The sequence below is a fragment of the Podarcis erhardii genome (genome assembly GCF_964252035.2).
Source record: "Podarcis erhardii genome assembly, chromosome: Z".
Taxonomy (NCBI): domain Eukaryota; kingdom Metazoa; phylum Chordata; class Lepidosauria; order Squamata; family Lacertidae; genus Podarcis; species Podarcis erhardii.
In genome coordinates, this window is record NC_138504.1 from 38181594 (window position 1) to 38206016 (window position 24423).

Sequence of the window (24423 nt, forward strand, 5' to 3'; positions counted from 1 at the left end):
CTCCTGTAACGTCAAAACTAAGTCATCTGCAAAAGCTCTCAGTTTGTACTGTTTAACTCCGACCTGTATACCTTTAACCAACTGGTCTCTTCTAATCATATTCAGCAGGACCTCCAGAACCGATATAAAAAGCAATGGGGAAATTGGGCACCCCTGTCGTGTCCCTTTTTCTATCTTAAATTCTTCCGTAACCACATTATTTACAATTAATTTTGCTTTCTGTTCAGAATATATTGCACCTATACCATTTTCAAAACCTTGCCCTACCCCCATCCCCTGTAGATTCTTTTTCATAAAACTCCAAGAAATGTTGTCAAAAGCTTTCTCCGCGTCCACATATATCAGAACTGCTTTAGTGTTTATATTCACTTCTAGTTTTTCCAAATATCAATTATATTCCTCAAATTGTCAGACAAATGTCTTCCCAGGAGAAAGCCCGCTTGGTCTTTATGAATCTCTTCCATCAATACTTTTTTCAATCTTTTAGCCAAAATGTCAACAAAAATTTTGTAATCCACATTTAATAACAATATGGGGCGGTAGTTCTTAAGTTGAGTCTTTTCAGTCTCTGTTTTCAGTATAAGTGTGATATATGCCTCTTTCCACGACTCTGGCACCCTTTTCCCTTCCAAAATTTCATTGCATACTTCCTTCAAAGGAGGTAATAAGTACTCCTTCAAAGATTTGTAGTACCTGGAAGTCAGCCCATCCGGTCCTGGAGACTTGCCCAATTGCATATTTTGAATGGCACCTTCTACTTCCTGTTCTGATATTTTATAGTTCAACATCAGTTTACTTTCTTGAGAATTTTTTTGTAATCCATTTGTCTTTAAAAATCGTTCTATGTCCATTTCTTTCTGTGGTCCTTGTGAGTATAATTGTTTAAAGTACTTCTGGAAACAGTTTCTGATCTCAGTTGGGTTATGTATGTTTTTTCTTTCCACTTCTAGATTTGTAATAGTGTTTAATTTTTGTCTTTTTCTCATTTGCCAAGCCAAGAGTTTCCCGCATTTATTCGCTGATTCAAATGTCTTTTGTCTCATTTGTTTGATTTTCCATTCTATTTCTTGATTCATCAATTCCATATATTGTGTTTGATATAATTTCTTTGTTCTCCAAATGTCCACCAAATCCATATTGTCAGTCATTTCAAAAAAAGTTTTTGGTAGTCTACCATCTTTGGTGACTACCTGTCTTTGTGCTTTGTCCATGTTTGTAGATACTACTCCATTCATGTCCCCCATCAGAATCAGGTTATCATCTAGATGGTCTAGTAAAGTCTCATGCAACTTCTTAAAAAATTCTGATTTCCCCTCGTTTGGTGCATAAATTCCTACTATCAAAAATTTCTCTCCTTGAAATTGAATTTCAATTGCCAGGTATCTTCCTTGCTCATCTTTAAAAATTAATTTCGGTAAAAGTCTCTCCTTTGCATATATCACTACTACTCTTTTTTTAACTTTGTCAGATGAAATAAACTCTTGTCCCAATCTCTTATTAATAAGTAATTTCCTGTGTAGCCTCATTACATGTGTTTCTTGTAGGCAAATCAAATCCAATTGTTCTTTTTTTAGTATATGAAACACACTTTTTCTCTTCCGAGGGGAATTAAGTCCATTACAATTCCAACTTAGAAGTTGCAGAGCCATGATGGCGTTACTTCGCTTTACCTCCAACTGCTCCGAGTAGCTGTTCTTTTTCTGTCGGTGGTGTCTCTTTCTCTGGACTGAGGAGTCCAAATGATAGGTTTGCTATGCCCAAGATTCCTTTTTCCAGTGTTTTTGGCTCTTCTCCTGATTCCGCTTCTTTCTGTAGGTGTTCTTCGTAGTCTTTCAAAAACTTGTCTTTATCATTCACTGTTCTTATTCTTATTTTCCTTTCTTTGTATTTAAAAGATAGGCCTTGGGGAAATTCCCACCTGAAGGGTATCTTGTTTCTCCTCAACAAGACGACAAGATCTCTATAGTAGGTCCTTATGTCCAAAATACGTTTTAGGATGTCCTTGAAGATCTCCACGAATGAATCTTCAATTTCCAAGGTTCTTTGGTAGTGCAGATTTAAGATTTTGTCTCTTTCTTCTTTTGTTCGAAAAGTGATCAAGCAGTCTCTTACTTTGTTCTTCCTCTGTCGTTTCCCTATTCTAAATGCACTCACTATCTTAAATTCTTCCTTCCCCAAGTCCTCTTGCCAAAAGTCTGTAAATTCCTTTGTAAGAAAGTCCGCCAGGTTCTCCTTCTCACTTTCAGGTACCGCTCTGATTCTCAAATTCTTCTCCTTCCCTTGTAGTTCTATCATGGACAATGTCAGGTCGTGGTCCTCCAGTTTCTTGTATGCAGGTAGTATCTTCTCCTGGGCGGCAGATGCAATTTCTTTCGCTTCCTCAGCTACTTTTCGAGTCGTGGCCGATTCCTCAATTAATTTTTCAATAGACTGTGTATTAGAGTTCACTTTCTTTCCCAGATCATTAATACTTGTAGTGTTCAAGTCAATTTTTGCTGATGCCTCAGCCACCTGTTTATTTGTCTCAGCCACTTGTTTATTCGTTTCTGCTACCTGTTTTGCTAAATTTTCCAAAAAATTATTAATTTTACTAAGTGCCTGAGCCAATACATCTTCAGATGACATAGTTTTTGGTTTAGTCTGCGTAGCAGCTGCTCCTCCTGGTGCTCCAGATGTTGAGGCCCTTCGCTGATGTGTGGTATCAGCCCGGTATGTTTTGCCAGACCTAGTATTATGTGCTGGTTCTAGTTTTCCTTTCCCATCTGCCATAACCCTCTCATAAAAGTCCAAGGTCAATCCCACACCTGAGAGATTTGTTTTGGAGAGGAATTTTCCAGTGGCGTAGTTGTTATTGCAACAATGTCAATGTTCCTCTAGGGGGACAACTTCAATTTGCAACTCTTTAGAAACAAATATAAACCTTACAAGTCCCTCCAGCCACTCAATGCCACAATTTCAAAATCCCTGAGAGTTACTTTAAAATCCTAAGAAAGTTACTTTAGAATCAGAAGAAGTCCACTTTTTGGTGTTGGATTTTAAGCCTTTACAAAAAAGTCTTTCAAGGTTTCCACTTTAAAGTCTCTTTACTTTGATCTATCTACAAGCAGGGAAGGCAGACTTCCTGTTTATACTTTCCCTTTTTGGTGCCGAATTTATCCGATTTGTTCCTCCAATTAGTTCAATAAACCTACTCACGGGTAGATGCTTTAAAGTCCAATTGTTCAGGAAAAAGTCAGCGCTCTCCGACCACAGCTGCGCAGCTTCACTCCACGAAAGAAGCAGTCGACTCTCAGCACCGCGCTGCTCACTCCGATCCGTTCCGAAGCCTTTAAAAAGGCTCTTTCGCGGTTGGGGGGGCGCAAATGGTGCCCGCTGAGTCCCCATGCTCACAGGCTTCACCCGCCTGTGATTCTCGGGGGTCCCCGCTTTGCTGCAGCGGCAGGACCCGATCCCGTGGAGCTGATCCCTCCGGAGCTCAGAGGGAATCCGCCATTTGCCGGAGGCGCCAACCCGGAGACGAAGAAGTGTATAAAAAGGCCCAAAAAACTTTGAGAGACTATTTTGAAATAAATATGAACACTGAGGTTGAAAAAAGAGTAATCTGGGACGCAAGTAAAGCCGTTATGAGAGGGTTTCTGATACAACAGAATGCAATTAAGAAAATAAGTCAAAATGAAAGGGAAGACAAAATTCCGGAGAAAATAAAAGAAGGGGAGAAGAAATTGAGAGCAAAACCAAAGTCGCAGGAGATTTTCAGTGGGTCTGCTTTGAGTAGGGCTAATGTTTGTTGCAACCCATCAGATTTGAGTAGTGTTAGAACCAAGGGGCCCCTCTATGGTTAAAACACTTACCTAGAGGTAACAAAGTAAAGTAGATTACATTCTGCCCTCTGTCCTACTGTAGCTTACGTCCCTTGGGGTAGCCCTCCACCCCGAAATCCTATAGCATATTTCCATTTCTAAACATGACACACTACAGACATTGATGTTTGTGTGTGTGTGCTCAGAGTAAACTCACTGAAATTAATGCACCAAAGGTCATCATGTCCATCAATTTTCATGGGTCTGCTCTGAGTAGGGCTAACATTGGGACACAACCCAAAGTCTTTAGCAAGATCCATCAGGAAGAAAGTTGTTTTGAGCAGAGGCTGTCTGCTGCTCAGAATTCCACTTTCTCCTTTCTCTTTCCGCAGGTGCAGCCCAACAACTACTGCACATTTTATGATGATCAGAGGCAGAATTGGTCCATCATGTTTGAATCAGAAATGGCGGCTGTGGACTTCAGCAAACAGGTGCCAGAGGCGTGCATTGCATTTTGGGGTGGGGGGGTGACTGTCCTGCAGACACTGAACTAGTGTTCGCGGGAGCTCAGCTCTCTTGCATCAGTCACCAGAAGCTTTCTCTGCCAACTACTAAGAAGTATCCAGGGAGGGCAAGGAATGGTGGTGTAGCCAGTTGGGGCCTTTTCAGGCCCCTGGGGTCTTCAGCCAGTGCTGTGCTGGGCCAGATTCCATAGGTGCAGATGACAATGCAGGCTAATAACACAAAGGGCTTGGTTCTTCTTCTTCACAGCTGTGCATTGCCAAGTATAACAGCATCCGTTCTCCTGACTCAGTGCTGTGCCAGGATCTTGTTCTCGGAGACGGCCAAGGTGTGGCAGCTGGAGATGTCCTGGAGATCACTTTTACAGGCTGGCTGTTCCAGAACGGTAGTCTTGGGCAGGTGAGACCTGGCAGAGGGGGTGTCTGGGGATGATGGGGGTCGAAGTCTCTACCAGCACTGCATGGCCACAGCTTTCCCTCTCCTGGTTTATAGATTGCATACAGCCCTTTTCTTCCACAACCCCATCCTTTTGCCTTTCAATAACATTGCAAGGAAATTCCTCCTGAAACAGGAGAGGGACTTGGTGAGGCTCACCCAGCTTGCTTGACAGCTCAGTGTGCATTTCAACTTGACCTTTGCTCACTGAGGCTTTAATGAGCTCTAGCCAGATTGTTTCTATAGAAAAAAGGCTTTTTCATGGCATTTGCATTGGTTGCTCTCCAGAGGTGGGGCATTGCCCAGCCTTGCCGCCCTTTCTCAACTGGGGATGCCAGGGAGGGAACCCAGGACCTTCTTCCTGGGAAGCACATGCTCTTAGGCCCTAAGCTACACCTGTCTCCAAGGTGTAGATCCTATTTCTTAAACTCATTTTACCCAATCTGCAACATGGGAGGAACCGCTAGGTAGGGGATTCAACATAGAAAGCTGCCTTGCACTGCATCAGGCCACTGGTCTAGGTTGGCATCGCCCACATTGACTGGCAGTAGCTCTCCAGGCTTTCAAGCAAAATCCTTTCCCTGACCTTACTTGGAGATGCCAGGGTTGAACCTGGAACCCTTTGCCTGCAAAACAGGTGTTGTGTCCCTGAGCTGTGCCCCGTCCTTCAATACTCATTGCTGTTGGCTCAGCAGTGGGAGTAGCGAAACGTGAACCTATTATCTTCTGTGTTAAAAGTAATTTCACCCCATTGACCTTCCACTTTTGGAACAGGTTTTTGACTCGAATGTAAATAAAGAGAAGTTGCTCCGGCTGAAGCTAGGCTCTGGCAAAGTCATCAAGGTAAGATGGCGCTACCTTCCCACCGCAGTGCAAGGATTCTTTCTTCCACTTCCACATCTAAGCAGAGTTCAGCAGCCCGGGCTGTGTGGAAGGCTGAATAGCAGTGATGTTTTTTGAGCTCAAACCCTGATCAAATGGCTTCCTCAAGAACCGCAGGCAAGTAGCTGTCGCAGCTTGTCTACGCTTGCCAGGATCTGCTGGAATGGGAGGCCCAAACAGGGTCCCACGATCCCTGCAAAATTCCTGATCCTGCCCTACTGGTCAGTCAGGCTTGCCCTTTCCTTACAGGAGGGGTGGGGAACCTCAGGCCCAGCAGGGACTGAAACTGGCCCTCAGGATTCACCCCAGGCCATGCCCCTCGCCAAGCCTGCTCTGTGGGCTGGACCAAAACAGTCCTGGACCTCCAATGTTGCCTCTTGCTGTCCTGGATGAGAGACAGAGGGGGGGAGTGTGAGTGGGTGTCTAAAGTAGCCTATTGTACAAAGGTAAAAATTACATTCGTTGCCCCTCCCACTTTCCCCTCTAGCCCCGCCCACTCCTGGCATGCTCCTCCCCACCAAATAGGTTTCCCCAGAGGGAATGGTTTTCATCCCTGCTTTAAACTACAGTACTGTCCTCAAGAGTGCAAGAGAACTGTCAGTATTCCTGTGCCCTGCTCTCAACCAGCCTTTACCAGCCTGACAAACACACACACACAGATCCTGTGGACTCCAACTGCCATCATCCCCAGCCAGCGCCTGCTGATTGGAGTTGGAGTCCAAGGTATCTGGACGACGTCAGTTGGCGAAGGCTGTGTGGTTCTGGCACTTAGCGTAGGCGGTCACCCAAACTTGTTTTCTGCTTGGTTCTCCATTTCTGGAACTTGAAGGGCTGGGAAGATGGGATGATTGGCATGAAGAGAGGAGGCAGGCGGTTCCTCCTCATCCCGCCAGCATTGGCTTACGGGCCTTTGGCAGAAGCTGAACGCATTCCTCCGGACTCAACCCTGGCCTTTGAGGTGGAAGTCAAACGGGTGAGTGTGTCTTCCTCCCAATGTGTTAGCAACCAAGAGAACCTCAGAAGGTTGTTGGGTGGTCAGTCTACTGCCTGGATAAGGTTCTACAAATGGAGGCAGTGGTTGCCTTGACCAGACTCCATGATGTCTCTTTTTTGCTCCCTTAGGTGAGGTTTGCAAAGGGCGCTGACTCCGCCAGACAGAGCCTGGGCCCCAGGGACTCCCTCACACCTTCACCAGCACCACAATCAGAAAGTCCCGCTACAGACCCAGCCTGGCTGACTCCTCCTACTCCCGCTCCAAAGCCAGGGTGAGAAATAAATTGAGGGTGCCCTTAGCTTTTAAGCCTTCCATTCTCCCAGGTGTCACATCCTAACTCTGCATAACCTCAGCTGCATAACTCAGACCCCATCTGCACTGTACCACCTTGGGATCTACGGATGAAGTCCGGTATACAAATTCAATAAATCATAGTAAATCATACGTTCCAAATAGCGCCATGCCACTTTCAACAGCCGTGGCTTCTTCCAAAGAATCCTGAGGGCCACCTTGTCTCATAGGCAACCTGGCAGGGGCCACATTCCAGGGCTGGGCTGGGCTGGGGCTCCAGTGGACAGAGCAACAGATGCTGCTCCTGCCTTCTGTGCAGCCAGAAAATACACCATGTGGGGCTTCTTTCTGCACACACCTCTCTCTGTCCAGGGAAGCAAGATGCACTGTCACAGTTCAAGGACACATTCCAGCCAGGCTAACGCTCCCTTGGGGAGGTCATGAGGTGGGGTTGGTGAGGGCCTTGGCCGAGGCAGAGTCCCAAAGGCCAGTTGAGTGTTCTACCCCTTAACAGACTCTTTCTACTGTGCTCAGGTTTGTTAAGTCCCTTCCTTCCATACTGCAGGGAGCCAGCTGTGCGTGCCAAATCAAGCTCTATTAGCAAACAGCTAGCGGTAAGTCCCCATTGGAGCCAAATCTTCCTATTGATTTTATAGTTCCTGTTGAATGTGACCAAAGCAATGAGAAGTAACTTGATCCTCCCATAGAGAGTGGGATCCTTATTGGTGAGCATTTTTTGAGAAACTCAAAAGCTCCCACATAATAAAGGTACCATATTTTTCGGTCTATAAGACACCCCCTATTTTTTGGGACTTAGATTTAAGAAAATGGGGGGAAATGTATCCGTGTATAAGATCCCCCCTAATTTTTGACATTATTTTAAAGAGAAAAAGCCTAGTGTTGTACATGGAAAAATACGGTGTGTCACAGGAAAAGCATATCTATCATCTGTAACTACGAGTAATTAACATTTGATATTGTACTTGCATAGACTTCTGAGATGGGTTTCTATGTGGTTTTTAAATGTCTATATGCAGTTTTAAAGTTCTTTCATTAATAGTTTTAGAGTGAAAATGTAGCAAGGAAATGGTGTGTTCATGAGGACCCCCCCCCTTTTTTCTTTCCCTGGACAGAATCCTGATGTAACAAAAGTGAAACTCATTTCCCGTATGGCGAAGATGGGTCAGCCTATGCTACCTGTCCCCTCCAGCACATTTGCACCCCAGCAAGGCTCAGCTGACAAGGAGGTAGAGGTGTGTTAGCTTCAATTCTCAGGTTTTTTTCAGTGGGGTTTGTGTGTGTTGGCTGTTGCTGAAATTCAGGTAGGTTGGCAGGATGACTGTGGACGAACATAGCAAGCTGCCTTATACCGAGTGAGACTGCTCATTCACCTAGCTCCCTACTGTCTACACTGACTGGCAGTGAAGCAGGGGAGGGCCCTTTTTTTTACTTAATTACAAACCTACCTGGTTCTCCAGGGTTTCACACAGGGGGCATTCCCTGCCTACCGGGTATCAAACCTGGGGCCCTTTGCATGAAACTGAGGGTCTTGCCCTCCCAGTCACCCCAAACTGGTTTTGGGTCTGAATCTTAATTTGAGGGAAAGCCTTGTAAGGATCATCAATCATTTTATTTGTATGTCGCCTTTCCCAAGTTAAAACAATGCTCAAAGCAGCTTACAACGTATTAAAAAAACCCCATAGCTACAAATGTTCTGCCATGCCTCTCTCTCGTTAATGTGGGATTTGAGCCTTCAGGGTCCCTTTCCACTTCCCAGGAGGGTTAATTGTGCATTGTCTTCTTCAGGTGCCGCATGCCATTCAAGAATTTTTAACCTTCTGTCCGAACGACTACAATACAATGGCCCCTCTTCAGTGGGCAATGCAAGGTAAAAAGTGTGTTCCCTTGTTGTGCCTTGGTGATGGTCACCAACTAGGGTGGCTTCAAAAGAGGGTTAGGCAAGTTCATGGAGGAGAGGGCTGTCAGTGGCTGGAAACCACAGGAGGGGAGAGGGCTCTTGCGCTCAGGTGCTGTTTGCAGGCTTCCCATGGGGGCACCAGCATCTTAAAAAGCAGAGACATCACCTTACCAACTAAGGTCCGTATAGTTAAAGCCATGGTTTTCCCAGTAGTGATGTATGGAAGTGATAGCGGAACCATCAAGAAGGCTGATCGCCGAAGAATTGATGCTTTTGAATTATGGTGCTGGAGGAGACTCTTGAGAGTCCCATGGACTGCAAGAAGATCAAACGTATCCATTCTTAAGGAAATCAGCCCTGAGTGCTCACTGGAAGGACAGATTGTGAAGTTGAGGCTCCAGTACTTTGGCCACCTCATGAGAAGAGAAGACTCCCTGGAAAAGACCCTGATGTTGGGAAAGATGGAGGGCACAAGGAGAAGGGGACGACAGAGGATGAGATGGTTGGACAGTGTTCTCGAAGCTGCAAACATGAGCCTGACCAAACTGCGGGAGGCGGTGGAAGACAGGAGTGCCTGGCATGCTCTGGTCCATGAGGTCATGAAGAGTCAGACATGACTAAACAACTAAACAACAACAACATGGGGGCACCTGGTTGGCCACTGTGAGAAGAGGGTGCCGGACTAGATGGGCCACTGGCCTGAACTGGCAGGGTTCTTATTGAGTGCAGTGGATCTACTCAGTAGAATTTAGTTGGACACAACCCAGAAGCCAGCATGATGATTGTACATGGAAAGCGGAGGAAATCTGGATGTGTGGGGATGGGGGGAACAGTGTCCTTCATTTGCTGTAGTTCAGCTTGAGCAGAGTCTGCATCTGTCACTGGCATTGTGTTTAGATGCTTGAATTAATCTGTTTGTGTGCTGACTCCTCTGGGCTCCTTTGGGTGGAAATAGAGAGAAACATGTTGATGTTGATGATGATGATGATGATGGGGATGGGGATGGGCTGCTTGTATTGAGATGGGCAACGCTGATGCCTCTGCTTTCTTCCTAGCTCCTCATCCAGCTATCTCGGGGTTCCAGGCGCCTGGTGCCCCCCAGCCACACCCACCCCTTCCAAGAACCCCTCAAAACTTTCAGGTAAGGAGTCCTTTGCAGGCAGGGAAAGGTTCTTTCATAGGTTGCCAGGTGAGCCACAACATCATGCTCTGTTCCCTGGTTTGCTCAAGACAGGGGCATGTGACTAGCAGGCTTGACTAAGTTTCTTCATCCTTTTCTGTCAGTGTCAGGTCTTCATTTGCAAAATAGGGAGGGTGCAGCATAACCATGTTAGCCTTATTGGAGTTCACCGATTGGGTCTGCATTGCTCCGGGACAGGAGGAAGGAAGTCAAAATGACACCAAGGTTTGTTCAAAGAAAGAGTTTATTCTGCTCTCCGGATAGCAGAAGGCACTTGCGTGATTAGTCCCCAGCAAGTCCAAAGAAATGACAAGTTTCATGCAGTATATATATCCTCCAGGCACCCTCTCCCTCCTTCCAACCACATCAGCCTATGTATGCAGGTTGACATCACATATATTCCTGCTCTGGTACTCTCAACCATAAAAGGATCTTCCTTCCTGTACTTCTGACCATAAAAGGGATCTTCCTCTTCCTACTCTTATCTGGGAAGAGGTAATCATCTCCGGGAACATGCTCTGGCGTTTGTTCCCAGACCTGGGTTTGTGTGTCAGAGTGTGTCCAAGACGTAAGATAAAGCACAGACGTGTCTTCTCTCTGTTCTGTTCTACTACTGGTACAGTGAAGGCCATAGTTGCCGTCACAACTGATAAAGGAGAGGGCTCTGAGCACTTGTCTATACAGCCGGGCTTTTGTTTATGCATTGAGCTCAGAGCTCAAGTTAATGGATTTTAGCTAAGGAAAAATAGGGATTTTGGTGCAGTTTCAAACTGCCTGGACAGTCAGTTTGGGGTTTTGGAAACCCATTCCTTCAACCATGAAGGCAATAGCCCTTCGGTGCAAATCCCAAAAGCGCTAGATTAAGAGCTAGCAGCATTCATAGCCTTGGGTTGGAGGGAAGCAGTTTGTTACCGCGGCAGAGGTAGTTTCCACCAAATCCAGCGGGGATCTTCTATATATTGGGTGATCTTTAGAAGAATGTAAGAAGAACCTCTGCTGGATGAGGCCAATGGCCAATCTCGCCCAGCATCCTATTCAGATGGGGGCACCTCTTCTCAGTGGCTACCTGGATGCCCCAGTGCAAAGTGCACAAACAGTGCCTGTGTGCAAGAGCTCTTTCCCCTCCCCCAGTTTCCAGCAACTGGCATTCAGAAGCATTCCTCCTTCCAGCCATTAGCTGTCAAGGCCAGTAGCCATCAATAGGCGCCTCCCCCATGGATCTGCCCAATCCTCTTTTAAAGCTGTCCAAATGGTTGTCCATCGTTGCCTTTTGCAGGAGAGGATCCCTTGCAGTCCTTGGCCTTTGGGTCATCTAGCCCTCGAGAGCAGGCTTAAGCAATCCTGCTGTTTTAATGGGGGACCTTTTTGCCGTCTGTTTGGTCAGTGTGACAAGTCACCTGACTCTCCTTTCCCTCCCCCACCTGTGTTCTCAGCCTTATGCAGGGATGCCATATGCTTACCCACAAGTGAGTGCCGCAGTTTCCCAGCTCCAGCCTGTTGGGTTGTGCCCAGCTCCTTTCCAAGGTATGTTCAAACTGTGCACTATGTAGCTTTGGGAGCTGCTTCCAAACATTAACTTTTTTAAAAAAGCAAAACCCTTTATTAACATTGTTGACAACCCAAAAGTCTGGTAGCAGGCTTGCCATATATGAAGAAAGCAAACAGAAAATAATAAGAGAAAGGAATGGTGGCACACCAGTATTAATTAAGACACCCATATTTCCCAAACTGGTACGGATAGTGAATGTTGAGCATCTACCTCTGTAGCTCAGGAAATGAAATCCTACCTGTTGAGCATTAACTCAGTGAAAGTTAGAAATTCCCCTGTTCAGAGCATCACAGCCTACTGGATCAGGCCAGTGACCCATGTAGTCCAGCATTTTCTTCTTACAGTGGCCAACCAGATGCCTGTGGGAAACCCACAAGCAGGATCTTAGCACCTTTCCCTTCCTGTGCTTTTCAGCAGCTGGTATTCAGAAGCATTTATTGCCCCCAATTGTGAAGTCGCAACATGGACATCATGGCTGGTTGCCATCAATAGCCTTCTCCTCCTCCGTGAATTTGTCCAATCCTCTTTTAAAGCCATCCAAGTTGGTGGCCATCACTGCCTCCTGAAGTCTGCACTGTGTGAAGAAGCATTTCCTTTTGCCTTATTCCAGCCGTTTAAAAGCTGGGAATTAGGCAGCTAAATTGCCTTAAAGTCCCCCACCCTAGAAGATTCATGGCTGCTTGTTAAGATGCTCAAGGACGACTGTGTTCTTTTCTCCCTGCCCTTTCTTATTGGTGTGACCCCTTTCTTCCCGCCCTGTTTACTTCTACAGTGGTACCTCGGGTTAAGTACTTAATTCGTTCTGGAGGTTCGTTCTTAACCTGAAAATGTTCTTAACCTGAAACACCACTTTAGCTAATGGGGCCTCCCGCTGCTGCCATGCTGCTGCTGCGCAATTTCGGTTCTCTTCCTGAAGCAAAGTTCTTAACCCGAGGTACTATTTCTGGGTTAGCGGAGTCTGTAACCTGAACCCAAGGTACCACTGCATTTGCTTCTGCTGGCAGTCTCATTTTGAAACAACAATAACAAACACAACCTTGCAAAGTTTTCTTTCCTGTCACAGCAGCTGGAGACCTTGGTTCATTCCTGCTGACAGAGACCCGGCAGCAGAACACAGAGATCCGCCTGGCCGTTGGGAAGGTGGCTGACAAGATGGACCAGCTGTCAGTCAAGGTAATACAGAACTTTCAGGGTAAAAGTAAAGAGGCTCCTGACCATTAGGTCCAGTCATGACTGACTCTGGGGTTACGGCGCTCATCTCGCTTTATTGGCTGAGGGAGCTTCCAGTTCATGTGGCCAGCATGACTAAGCCGCTTCTGGTGAACCAGAGCAGTGCACAGAGACGCCGTTTACCTTCCCGCCAGAGCAGTACCTATTTATCTACTTGCACTTTGACATGCTTTTGAACTGCTAGGTTGGCAGGAGCAGTCACCAAGCAACGGGAGCTCACCCCGTCGTGGGGATTCGAACCGCCGACCTTCTGATCGGCTAGCCCTAGGCTCTGTGGTTTTAACCCACAGCGCCACCCATTGGTTTTGTATTGTTGATTATTTTATTTCATAAAAAAACTCAAAGCACTTTACAAAAAGAATAAAACAATAGAATTATTAGTAAAAACAATTTAAATATTTTAAAAATTAAAACCAGCGATAAACTAGAAACCTATCAGCATTCTAGAGATCTAAAGAAGCATGTGCCAAAAAGGGAAAGGCAGTTCCCCATTTACATGGGGTTTGCGTTCTGAGGCACTATGCATGTCAGCCTCCCCCGCACCCCTGAGGGCCAAAACTGGTGCGCCCACAGATGGGGAGTTGTCTGTACAGTGAAGGTGCCTGCCTGATATTGATCGTTCTTCAACTGTTTTAAGGCTTTTAAACAATTTTGGCATTTTATGTTCATTGTATAATACATATATCAGGCAGTATATGCATTTTCTGAAATAATAAATCAATCTACCTTCAGGTTTTGCTTCTGTTTCATAGTGTTGGAGAACTGTATCTAGCTGCTTTTATAGTAGGCTTGTGAATTGTCTTTTTAATCTCTGATGGGGGGGGGGAGGTTTGGGACTAGGGAAGTTGCTTCAGCTAGGTGGTGGAGCACCTCTTTGCATGCAGAAGGTTCCATGTTAGCTCCCTAATGTCTCCAGGTAGGACTGGGCGACTCCCCAGTCTGTAAACCCAGGGAGATGCTGCCCGCCAGTGTTGACAGCACTGAGCTAGATGGACCCAGTGGTCTGATACTGAGCCAGATTCCTGTGCTCCCAGCAGTTTCTCTCCTTGGCAAGCAAGTGAGCAGCTCAAAGGGCCCAGGCCTGATCTGGCTTCTTCTCTCCCATGTGCTGATGCTTCGAGCTGCACCTCCTTTTTGTTTTTCCTTTCTCTCCCCACACCCCTTGCAGCTGGAGGAACTGCGGAAGCAAAACTCTGGCCCCGGTTTGCTGCCAGGCATCTCTTCTGTTACCATGGAAACCTCTATGATCATGAGTAACATCCAGCGTATCCTGCAGGTAAAGAGCCTGTCTACTTGAGAGCATGAAGACTTTTACCTTGCTTTTACCTTCAGGTGAAGGGTCACAGCTAAGTGGCAGAGCATGTGATTCGCAGGCAACAGGTCCTGGGTACAGTCCCCAATGGTGTCTCCTGGCAGGGCTGAGAGAGACCCCGTGCCTGAAACCCTGGAGGAGACGCTGCCAGTCAGTGGGGAGCCTTGGGCACAAATGCTGCCCTGTCCTTCCCTGTTCCTGCTCTGCACCTTCCTTGAGTTCTTTTGGCCAGCTGGAAGTGTCTTTGTTGCTAGCCTGGATGTGGAGCAATCGGTGTAGAGACTTCTTGTCTCCTGTATTATAGCCACATCTGTTGCTCTACCCACTTTTGTCCCACACCTGGACAGTTGATCCAGAGGCAAGGCAGCCTTTGGACTGGCAGAGCTTCTTTGCCCCTGTTGTAGGCTACACTGGGCTAGATACACGCAACTATCTGGCTTGAGCTAAGAGAGCTTCCTCTGTTCCAGTTCCTCTAAGGCTGCACTAGCTATTGGGCTTTTAGTATTGCAGCTCCAGACATCCAGAATGAGTTTCCAGCCCAAATCAGACCAGGGCCTAGTGTGACGCTGTTCAGATGCCTCTTGAAAGCATGCTTGCTTTGGAGGGCTTTCCATCCTGAGATGTCACTTATGAAGATCAAGTTTTATACCTGCTGAAATGGTGTTGTTTTTTAAAGTTAAGTAGAATAGATGGGCTTATTGTATCAGAGTTTGTGAAACTGATTTTATTCATTCTCAGAGCTTGGATTTCTGTGTTGTTGTTTGCTTTTACCATGTATCTTGCTTCCATGGCTTCATGCAGTACAGCTGTCTCGCAATTTGCTTACTAAATAAAGTTTACCTAGGAGGCTTGCAAAAGGGGAGCAGCTCCAAACTGCCCATGTTCTGTCCATGACCATGGCGGAAGACCACAACGATTTCTCTCCTCAAATCTGGGTCCCCGAGAGAGGTTGGGGAAGAGATTGTGGCTGGAGATTGTGAGAGTTGTAGAGGCCAGGACTGACTCTGACACATTCCGTTTTGCTCTTTGTGCCACAGGAAAATGAGAGGTTGAAACAGGAGATCGTTGAGAAGAGCAGCCGCATTGAGGAGCAGAAGAAGAAGATTGGTGAACTTATTGACCGCAACCAACGGTGAGGGAGACTCTTGCTCACTTTTAATGCTCTATGAGAAACAGCTGGTATTTGTGGCTGAAGCCTAAAGCTCAGGTGGCCTGGCTCAGTCCCCAGGCACCCCAAGGCTGCTGCCAGCCAAAGTGGACAGTACTGGGCTGGATGGACAAATAGAGGAATACAGGAATATAGCCAGTGTGGGGTAGCAGTTAAGAGGGTCGGTCAGAGTAAGATCTGGGAGACCAGGGTTCCAATCCCCACTCTGCCATGAAGGTGACCTTGGGCCAGTCACTCTCTCTCAGCCTAAGCTACCTCACAGGGTTGTGAAGATAAAAAGGGAGGAAAACTATATACCAGTATTTGAGCTCCTTGGAGGAAAGATGGAACATAAAATAAGAACTATTATGATTCTGATATAAAGGATAGAAGCTCTCCTAGGGTGGCTTTTGAAAAGTGAGATCTACATATGATACTGCCTTGATTTCTTTTTTTACATGAGAGGATGGAAAGTATCAAATCATGCAAACATTCACGTGTGTAAAAAACAATTCTTCCCCCAGCTACGTGGAGCAGAGCAACCTGATATTTGAGCAGAGCAACAGCTCATTGCAGAGAACCATGAAGCACACCCAGGCAAGGGTCCTACATGCTGAACAGGAGAAGGTAAGCCCTGGCAGTGTGACAGCCACAACAGGAAGGCCAAGTGACTGAGGCTGTGGGGAGGGCAAGTGCTATCCCAGGATCCCGTCCTTGAGTTCACAATCACTAGTGCAGGTCACTATTCCCCTTTGCCTGCAGGCCAGAAAGAAATTACGTTTCTGAGCAGCAGCAGCAACAAAATAGAACAAACGATTGGCTAGGTATACATGCACATACAGGTAAAAGATTCATAAGCTTCAGGTAATCCTTTGAAAAGCACCTCAGGTTGGCATGATGTGAGCAAGCACAGTGAACGTCCCCCTCACTTCCTCCTATGCAGCCAAGAAGAAGGGTGTGAGAGTTTCCACTTCTAGGTAACTGCTGCTTCCTCTGTTGTCTGGACTGAGAACAGCCATTAATGTTAAGCAGAATAAGTTTCTGAAGTTAGCTTATTGAAACAAACATTTGAAGTTGGTGTGTTTGATATTAACCATAGTTGATGTTAGCTGCAGCTCATTGTCCCGGGTAACACAGCAAACCATGGCTAGGCATAAGTGTCAGGGTTCCTGGGTGCATGAGAGGAGGAGATGTAAGGGGAGAGCACGCAGGTCCAGGTTTGCTGTGGCCTGTTCTTGCTTGGGCATCAGCGTGCAAACCCTGCCATTAAGGGATCTTCCATGCATCTTACCCTCAGGCCGCTGGGATTTTGAGTGATATAATCAGCCTTTGGACCACAGAATAAGCAGAGTGCTCTTAACCCAGAATGCCATTGCCTCTTTTGATAAAACTTTCTCCCCTCTTGCTGTTCTTGCTTCTGGTGGTAATAACTCTCCTCTCCTTGTTGCCACTTTTCTCTCTAGCACATGCCGCCACTGGATCACTTGCAATTCACAGGAACAGCATGCTGTCTCCAATAGTGGAGGGAGACCCTAGTGGCTGTTGGCTGTGTATAGCTTTTCCTGCCCCATTGTTTTGTCTAATCCACTGCTAAAGCCATCTAACTGTTTGGCCTTCATTTTATCTTGTGGGAGAGAGCTCTGCTGCGTGAAGATGTCCTTTCTTTTGTCTGTCCTGAATTTTCTGGGAAAAACTTTTCTGCTCTCCATTTTATGCACCTTTGTCGTGCATGCTTTTTCCTGAACTAACTAAAAAGCCCAAGGCTTCTGCCTCCCCCTGCTCCTCATAGCCTTGCCAGTAGACCAGTTCTTCAGGGTGTTTCCTGGGAGACTCATTTTTAGCATTTGGGAGCCTCCAAAAGCACAGCTCTTGCATCCTCCTAGGAAACGTCTTGTGGGCACTCCTTCCCCATATGTTCTTCTGTCTCTTCTGCTCCTTTGTGTTGCAGGTCAGAATCAGCAAGAAGCTAGCAGAAGCCACGGCGCAGATCTCCCAGCTCCAGCTGGAGCTGGCCCGTCATCAGAAGCAGGAGATGAATCTCCACTCCCAACTGAATGAAGCCCTGACAGAGTTGGAGAGGCAGAAAGCCCAGGTCAGCCGACTCCGTGCACAGCTGGCAGGTAAGGGAAGCTGAGAGGAGGCGCTGAAATGGCAGAAGAGCACTATCCAAGCACATGCAGAGTAGTTTTATCATCCTAGGAAATTCTTTAGCTTACAGGTAGGGAGCCTGTGGCCCTCCAAGTATTACTGGCCTTCACTTCTCATGAGCCCCAGCAAGCATAGCCAGGGATGATGGGTGTTGGAGTCCAGCAACCTCTGAAGGTCCTGCTCCTTAGGGCCTCCTGCAGTGTAGCTGTTAAAAACTCAGGCACACAATCTCCAAAAAGACTCTTGACTTTAACTCCATCTGTTTAAAAAAGGCAAGCTTCTGATCTCTACAAACTTGATTGATTGTATTTCTATGCTGTTTTTTGTTGAAATGAATCTCCAGCTTACAAACAATAAGTAACATTAACATAATGTAATAGAAAATGGGTTTGTGCAGATTCTGCACCTTCCTTGCCCTGCATGAAAGAGCAGAGCGGTGTAAGAGTGAGAAGAAACATGTGATATGTCTTTAAAGTTACACGGAGGCCCCATCCACACTATACAGCATTATCATGCCACTGCAGTCAGGCATGGCTTTCTCCCAAGGAATCCTGGGAAGTGTGATTTTTTTCCAGCTGCCAATACAGTGGTACCTCGAGTTACAGACGCTTCAGGTTACAGACGCTTCAGATTACAGACTCCACTAACCCAGAAATAGTACCTTGGGTTAAGAATTTTGTTTCAGGATGAGAACAGAAATCGTGCTCCTGTGGCGTGGCAACAGCAGCAGCGGGAGGACCCATTAGGTAAAGTGGTACCTTAGGTTAAGTTTCAGGTTAAGAACGGACCTCCAGAACGAAATAAGTACTTAACCCGAGGTACCACTGTAGTTGTGTAGAAGTGGAGAGCCCTGCTTAAGCAGCCATTTCCAGCATAGTTTAACAGTTTGGGAATTGTAGCTGGGGGGTTGTGGCAGACTGCAGTTTCCCACCACCTCTCAGCTCCCTTAACAGAATGTTCTCAGTTCCCAGAATGTCTTGTGGGAAGCTGTGAGTGTTTAAAGCATATGGTTCAGATGGTGCTGTACTTAGGCTTAGCTACAGCAATGGATGGAAACAGGGACATGCACTGTGGCACAGGCTTCGTCTGTCACTGGCTATGTGCCCCACCTTCACAGAATTTGAGAAGTTGTCTGATGACATGAAAAGCAGATACCAGGAGGAGAACCTGATCGGGAATAAGTTGGATGAGAAGGTGGTAGCCCTGGAAGAGGAGCTGGCTGATATCCGCATTAAGAAGGAGAATCTGGAGAAGGTAGTGCCCAGGGGTGGCAAAAGTCATCACCCGAGGCCAGAAGTGGCTCCCTGGAAAACTCTCTCTGACCCTTAGGATTCTCCCAGTGCCACCCCTCCCCCCAGCTTTGCACCCTTGACTGTTCTTTGCCTCCCTGGAAGATGCCCTTGAACTCTGATCATTCTTAAAGGGAGGATTGAAAGGGACAAGTGGGCAAATTAACGTGTGTTGCTCCACTACCATCATCCCTCTTATATCATCTGGGTTATGACACTGCCCTTGAATCCTTGAGGCAAAGGCTTTGGGACATCTCACATAGGGACCTGCAATCCCGATCTTATGTAATTTGTAGCCTGGTCGCAGCTGGAATCCAATATGGGTATGACTATCAAATATCCTCATACCTTAGGAATTTGTCTGTACCTACCTATCGGCGTTTATTTACCAAAGCCAGACTAAATGTATTTCCCTTGGAAGTTCTAAATGACAGGCTGAGAGGCATCCTCTATCAGAATAGGCTTTGTTTATGTTCTGCAGACATCGATTGCATGAACACGCAAGGGACCAACTGATCAATCCCCTACTGGCAAATTTTCCAGGAAAATCTGAAGCCTCTCATATTAAATACCTTTTGGAAGACAGGTCAAATGATATTACACTGGCCGTGGCAAAGTTTCTTTCGGAGGTTGTAAGAAACAAAGATCATTATGCCCTAGATAAAACAAATGACTGCCTTGGTTTCTTCCATCTGTCTGTCTGGTTGTTTTAACTGTATCTAGTTTAGAAATTGTTTTGTGGATCTTTGGACCACAATAAAGTATTGATAGATAGATATCATTATGACACCACAGTCTACACTGTGCCTCATTTCCAAAGGAAACACAGACTAAGTGCCTAGACCCCTGGAATCTTGCACCGGTCAGAGATTGGGGTGGCATTTAGCCCCATATTACTAATCATGGGAGCAGCAAAGAGGGTGAAGCCCAGCTCTCTAGAAATAACAGGTTGTATCTAAGGTACTACAAAGTGAAAGTACTTAGCTGTGCCTGTGTGGCTGAGTAGGGATTCAAACCCTGGTCTCCTGAGTCCTGGTTAGAGACCAACCATTACACAGTACTTTCATCAGGGGCTGCAGTCTTTTTTGTGGCAAATAACCCCCCCTCCCCTCTACTTGTTCCAGACAACAACTCTGCAGCTGCTGGAGAGTCAGGAGGAGCAAAGGGGGAGCAGCAGCACCGAGGAGGAAGAACCTGCGGAAAGGAAGCAGCCAAGTGCCGCACCCCTTTATGGGGATCCCCACAGCAACTCTCTCCGAGAACCAGCACCAGTGGCATCCCCCGCTCCTTTGGCTAATCTGAAGGAAAGCTCAAGCAGTCCGCCATTCACCGCTCTCAAAGGAGCCCAAGACAGTCTGCTTTTTGCAGCTCCTGAGGCTCATTCTTCGGAAGCACCGGTTGAACAAACTCGTGCAGCCTCTGCTTAAACTGCAAGGCCGCCTCTCAGGCTCTCCGCCAGAATTGAGAAGGAGAGGCCAAGCACTCAGGGTGAAATGGACACAATAGAAATAATTTTGAAATAATTTCTTCTTTTTTTAATTGCATTTTCATTCTTTGGGTCTTTGGCTAATGTTTTCTCATTTGCTTCTATTTCCTTTCTAATTTGATCGAATTTTTCCTCTCTAATTCTTTTTTGTATCGCATCATGTTGTATATAAAATCCTCTTATGAAAGCTTTGCTTGCATCCCATTTCACTCTGATGTATGTTTCTTGTGCCATGTTTATTTGAAAAAATTCCTTCAGAAGTTCTTGTGCTTTGTTCATTATCTTTTCATTGTTTAAGATTTTTTCATTCATTCTCCATCTTCGGTTACGAATGGGATCTGTTCTGGAGCCTGGCCACATCCCAAAAACTTTGTAACTGGAGACGCCCTTCTGTGCATGCGCACAGCTCAATTGAGCACTTCTGTGCATGACCACGCAGTGAAACACTTCCAGGTTTGCACCCCAAGGATTACGTTACCCAAAGGTAACATAACCCAAGGGTCAACTGTATTTTTCTGTTGTTTCTTAACTCCATCATAATTGAATTATGGCCTGTTATTGATTTAGGTTGTATTTCTACCTTTTTGATTTTCCAAATTAAATTGTTTGTTATCCAAATTCCAGCTATTCTTTCTGCCTATTGCTTGGCCTCAGAATAATTTGTGTATTATTTTTTCATTTGGGTATCTATGTCTCCATGCGTCTTTTAAATTTAAATTTTCTGCCATTTGAAAAAATGAATATGGTAATCTCCCTTCTTTTGATTTCCCCCCTCTCTCTGTTCTAATTCTATTGAGGTAATGCCTGAGAACCTGAGATCCAGGCATACCCCTGTCACGCAAATATAGTCTTTCACACTTTCTCCCATCCCAGTACAAAGGAAAGTATTTACAGCTCCTTGGTCCCTGAGTCAAATCAAATACACCCCTCTGTCTTGTCTGGCTTCATCCCACTATAGGATGGATAGGCATTGTGACTGAGGTGGTTGGATATCACTGGCCCATGACTCCTTGGGAAGGCCCTGCAGAGGTGTCTGTACATCTCGGGGATTATGGTGGGCTCACTCACCCCTCCCCTTATACCTCACTTAGAATCATAGAATCATAGTGTTGGAAGAGACCACAAGGGCCATCGAGTCCAACCCCCTGCCAAGCAGGAAACACTATCAGAGCACTCCTGACATATGGTTGTCAAGCCTCTGCTTAAAGACCTCCAAAGAAGGAGACTCCACCACACTCCTTGGCAACAAATTCCACTGTCAAACAGCTCTTACTGTCAGGAAGTTCTTCCTAATGTTTAGGTGGAATCTTCTTTCTTGTAGTTTGGAACCATTGCTCAATGTCCGCTTCTCTGGAGCAGCAGAAAACAACCTTTCTCCCTCCTCTATGTGACATCCTTTTATATATTTGAACATGGCTATCATATCACCCCTTAACCTCCTCTTCTCCAGGCTAAACAAAACTGGCTAAACTTCCCTGGGTCCTAAATGCCATTGGAACAAAGAAGATAGATACAATGAGTGATTTCCGATGAATTTCTAAAGTTTTCCCATTGAGCCAGTGCATAAATACATTTATCAGTGAATCGCTCCCAACCCCTTCTTTCCTGCTCCCAAGAGCTGGGACTCATGATTTTACAGCTTTTAAATGGAATTATGTATTGACAAGACACTGGGTTTTTCTGCCATCTATTAATTCCAACTCTGGGGAGTCCAACTCTCCCTCCCACCCCACCCCCACACTTTTTCAATGTCATGTTAGAGGGCTCTTGTGAGTGAGTCAAGTCTGAGGCCTTCTTCTGACATTAGAGCTGCTGAGGGATAAAAATAATTACGCTCTCCACAGTCCCAAACATGGTTAGAAGCCTACAGCTTGCTTTAATTCTGCACTTGCTGGGTGTGAACAGAGAGCCAAAACAAACCTCTGTCTTACCTTTCTGGCTCTGAGCTGGAGGAAGATGATGCAGGTGCAGAGACAGGGAAAGATACCACACCCTTGCATCTTTGTCCTTCATCTTACACCATCTTCCACTGGTGCAGCAGGCTCTTTGTAGCAAGGGCATGTTCTGGTGACCACAAATTTTGAATTGGCTACCCAGGCCACACAAGCTTTACAAGCTTGTTATAAGACACTGTAGAAAAATCAGCAATGCTTCTGTTCACTGATTCCTGGAACTTTCTTGAAATGTAGGCTTCAGCTGCAAACATTATTGGAGCAGTGTGTGGGAATGAAAGGCACACGGTGTAGTGTATTGAGTCAAAGGATTTTATATCTGTATTATTATTGTCTGTATTTGCATTAGGGTAAAGTAACTGCCTTTTGGTTCCAGAGGGTACAGCTACTATTGGTTCATTTAAGCTGCTGTATTTGGATCCTCTGTCTTCTGTCTTATTGGTTTCCTCCAAAAGGCAGGACTGTGATTGCCTAATATTGTTCCTCCAAAATGTATCCTTTCTAGCTAGTTCCCTGTCCCTATAAATGTAGCTCTCCCCTCCCCAGGTCTCAGTCTTGTTGCTTTAATAAAGAAGTGTTACTAGAGAACTGTCTCCAGCATATTATGTCAAGAGAGCTGAAATCACAAACCCCACGTCACAACAACTGGCGACGAGGATGGGATCCGGAATGCTGAGGAGCGGTTAAACGCAGCCCTGCCTCAGAGTCCGGATTGTAGCTAAGAACAAGACTCACTGGCCAGCTGAGAAGACGACCCTGCCCACAGGACAATGGAGAGTCCAAGGGTATTGGAGCCCTTCCAGCCATCAGAGCCCCACACGTGGGAAGACTACGTCGAACGCTTCGAGTTCTTCGCAGTGGCTCAAGGGATCACCGATGCCAGCAAAAGAAGGGCCACATTCCTGAGCTACTGTGGGCCTGAGATCTTCAAGCTGGCCAAGGCATTGCTTGCCCCAGCGAAGCTAAGTGAGACATCTCTCAAAGATATTTTTGCCTGCCTAACAAGCCATTTAGCACCTACTGAGACCAAGATGGCCCGGCGGATGGAGTTTCATAAGAGGCAGCAGCGTGCTGGGGAGTCTGTATCTGCCTTTCTAGCTGAACTGCGGAAGCTCGCTCAGCACTGCGACTTCCAAGATCTGGAAGAGACTCTCCTGGATCGGTTTATCGGTGGTCTGAGCAGCAAGAAAGCCAGAAGACGCATCGTGGCTAAAGAAGAGGTTACCCTTGCTTCAGCCTTGAAGGAGGCCACCGCCACGGAGAATTATGAAAGAGAGGAGCTTGATGCCAGTCGCAGGGCCCCTAAGCCACAGATAGAAGTTGTGCATGCCATGGACAAGCTAGAGGCTACTCCGAGCCAGAGCCCAGTCCGTGGGGTCGAGTCAGTGCGTCAGGCCTGCACAGTGCACAAAGATCACCGAGGCAGGTGCCCTGGTTGTGGCGGAAACCATGAGCGGAAGAGTTGTCGTTTCCGGGATGCTATGTGCCGGACGTGCGGAAAGACAGGTCACATTGCCAGGGTCTGTAGATCGGCGGCGTTGGGAGCGACAGGAGCACCTAGACTGGAGCATCGCAGACCGCCCACAGCAAACCATGTTCTAAAGGACTGCCACTACGTAACGGAGATCAACGGGAGGGTCGTGCAGTTTCCAGCGCAAGGTGAGGCACACGTCAAGGTGAAGATTGAGGGTCAGCTGTGCGACATGGAGGTGGACTCCGGATCTGGATTCACTATCGTGTCGGACCAGACCACGAGGACATTCTTCCCCAGGGGTAAGTTGCCCCCTCTGGAGCCCTTCCCGGCAACTTTATACTCAGCGGGCCGCATCCATGTCATGGGAATGCGTGCCGTGAGAGTACAGTTCCGGGACAAACAGGCGGTACTCAAACTGGTGATTGCGAAGGGCAGTCGCCCCAGTCTCCTGGGCACTGACTGGTTCCCCGCCCTGGGACTGAGTACATCAGGGCTTAATTCAATCCAAACCTGCCCTGAGATGAGCGAAGCATTATGCAAAGAATTTGCTGGTCTCTTTAATGGAAAACTGGGTTGTTATAAAGGGCCCCCAGTTGACTTCGAATTGGACCCTGGGGTGGCCCCAATCCGACTCAAACCAAGGCGAGTGCCATTTGCACTGCAACCCAAGATCGAAGCAGAGCTGGAGAAATTGGTCAAGCAGGGAGTTCTCTCACCCGTGGACTTCGCTAAGTGGGAGACTCCAATCGTCACGCCCCTTAAAGCAAATGGGGAAGTCAGGATCTGTGCTGATTACAAATGTACTATCAATAAG

The 24423-nt window shown here is 46.6% G+C and overlaps 1 protein-coding gene across 4 annotated transcripts in view; it reads left to right on the plus strand.

Annotated features, from left to right (window-relative positions):
* Nucleotides 1–24423, plus strand: part of LOC309333689 (FK506-binding protein 15-like) — a 78142-nt gene that overhangs the window by 13232 nt on the left and 40487 nt on the right. Inside the window, exons 6-22 of one of the 4 annotated variants that reach the window (XM_081847369.1) lie at nt 4193–4291; nt 4572–4721; nt 5532–5600; nt 6469–6612; nt 6762–6904; nt 7490–7538; nt 8058–8177; nt 8731–8812; nt 9898–9983; nt 11456–11546; nt 12638–12744; nt 13970–14077; nt 15151–15245; nt 15785–15887; nt 17209–17380; nt 18526–18662; nt 19822–20801. In XM_081847369.1, coding sequence (XP_081703495.1) covers nt 4193–4291; nt 4572–4721; nt 5532–5600; nt 6469–6612; nt 6762–6904; nt 7490–7538; nt 8058–8177; nt 8731–8812; nt 9898–9983; nt 11456–11546; nt 12638–12744; nt 13970–14077; nt 15151–15245; nt 15785–15887; nt 17209–17380; nt 18526–18662; nt 19822–20124 — 2058 coding nt within the window. In that variant the 3' untranslated portion in view covers nt 20125–20801. Of the gene's footprint in view, nt 1–4192; nt 4292–4571; nt 4722–5531; nt 5601–6468; nt 6613–6761; nt 6905–7489; nt 7539–8057; nt 8178–8730; nt 8813–9897; nt 9984–11455; nt 11547–12634; nt 12745–13969; nt 14078–15150; nt 15246–15784; nt 15888–17208; nt 17381–18525; nt 18663–19821; nt 20802–24423 lie in introns of those variants that run through there. The other 3 variants (XM_081847368.1, XM_081847367.1, XM_081847366.1) reach the window with 3 other exon arrangements.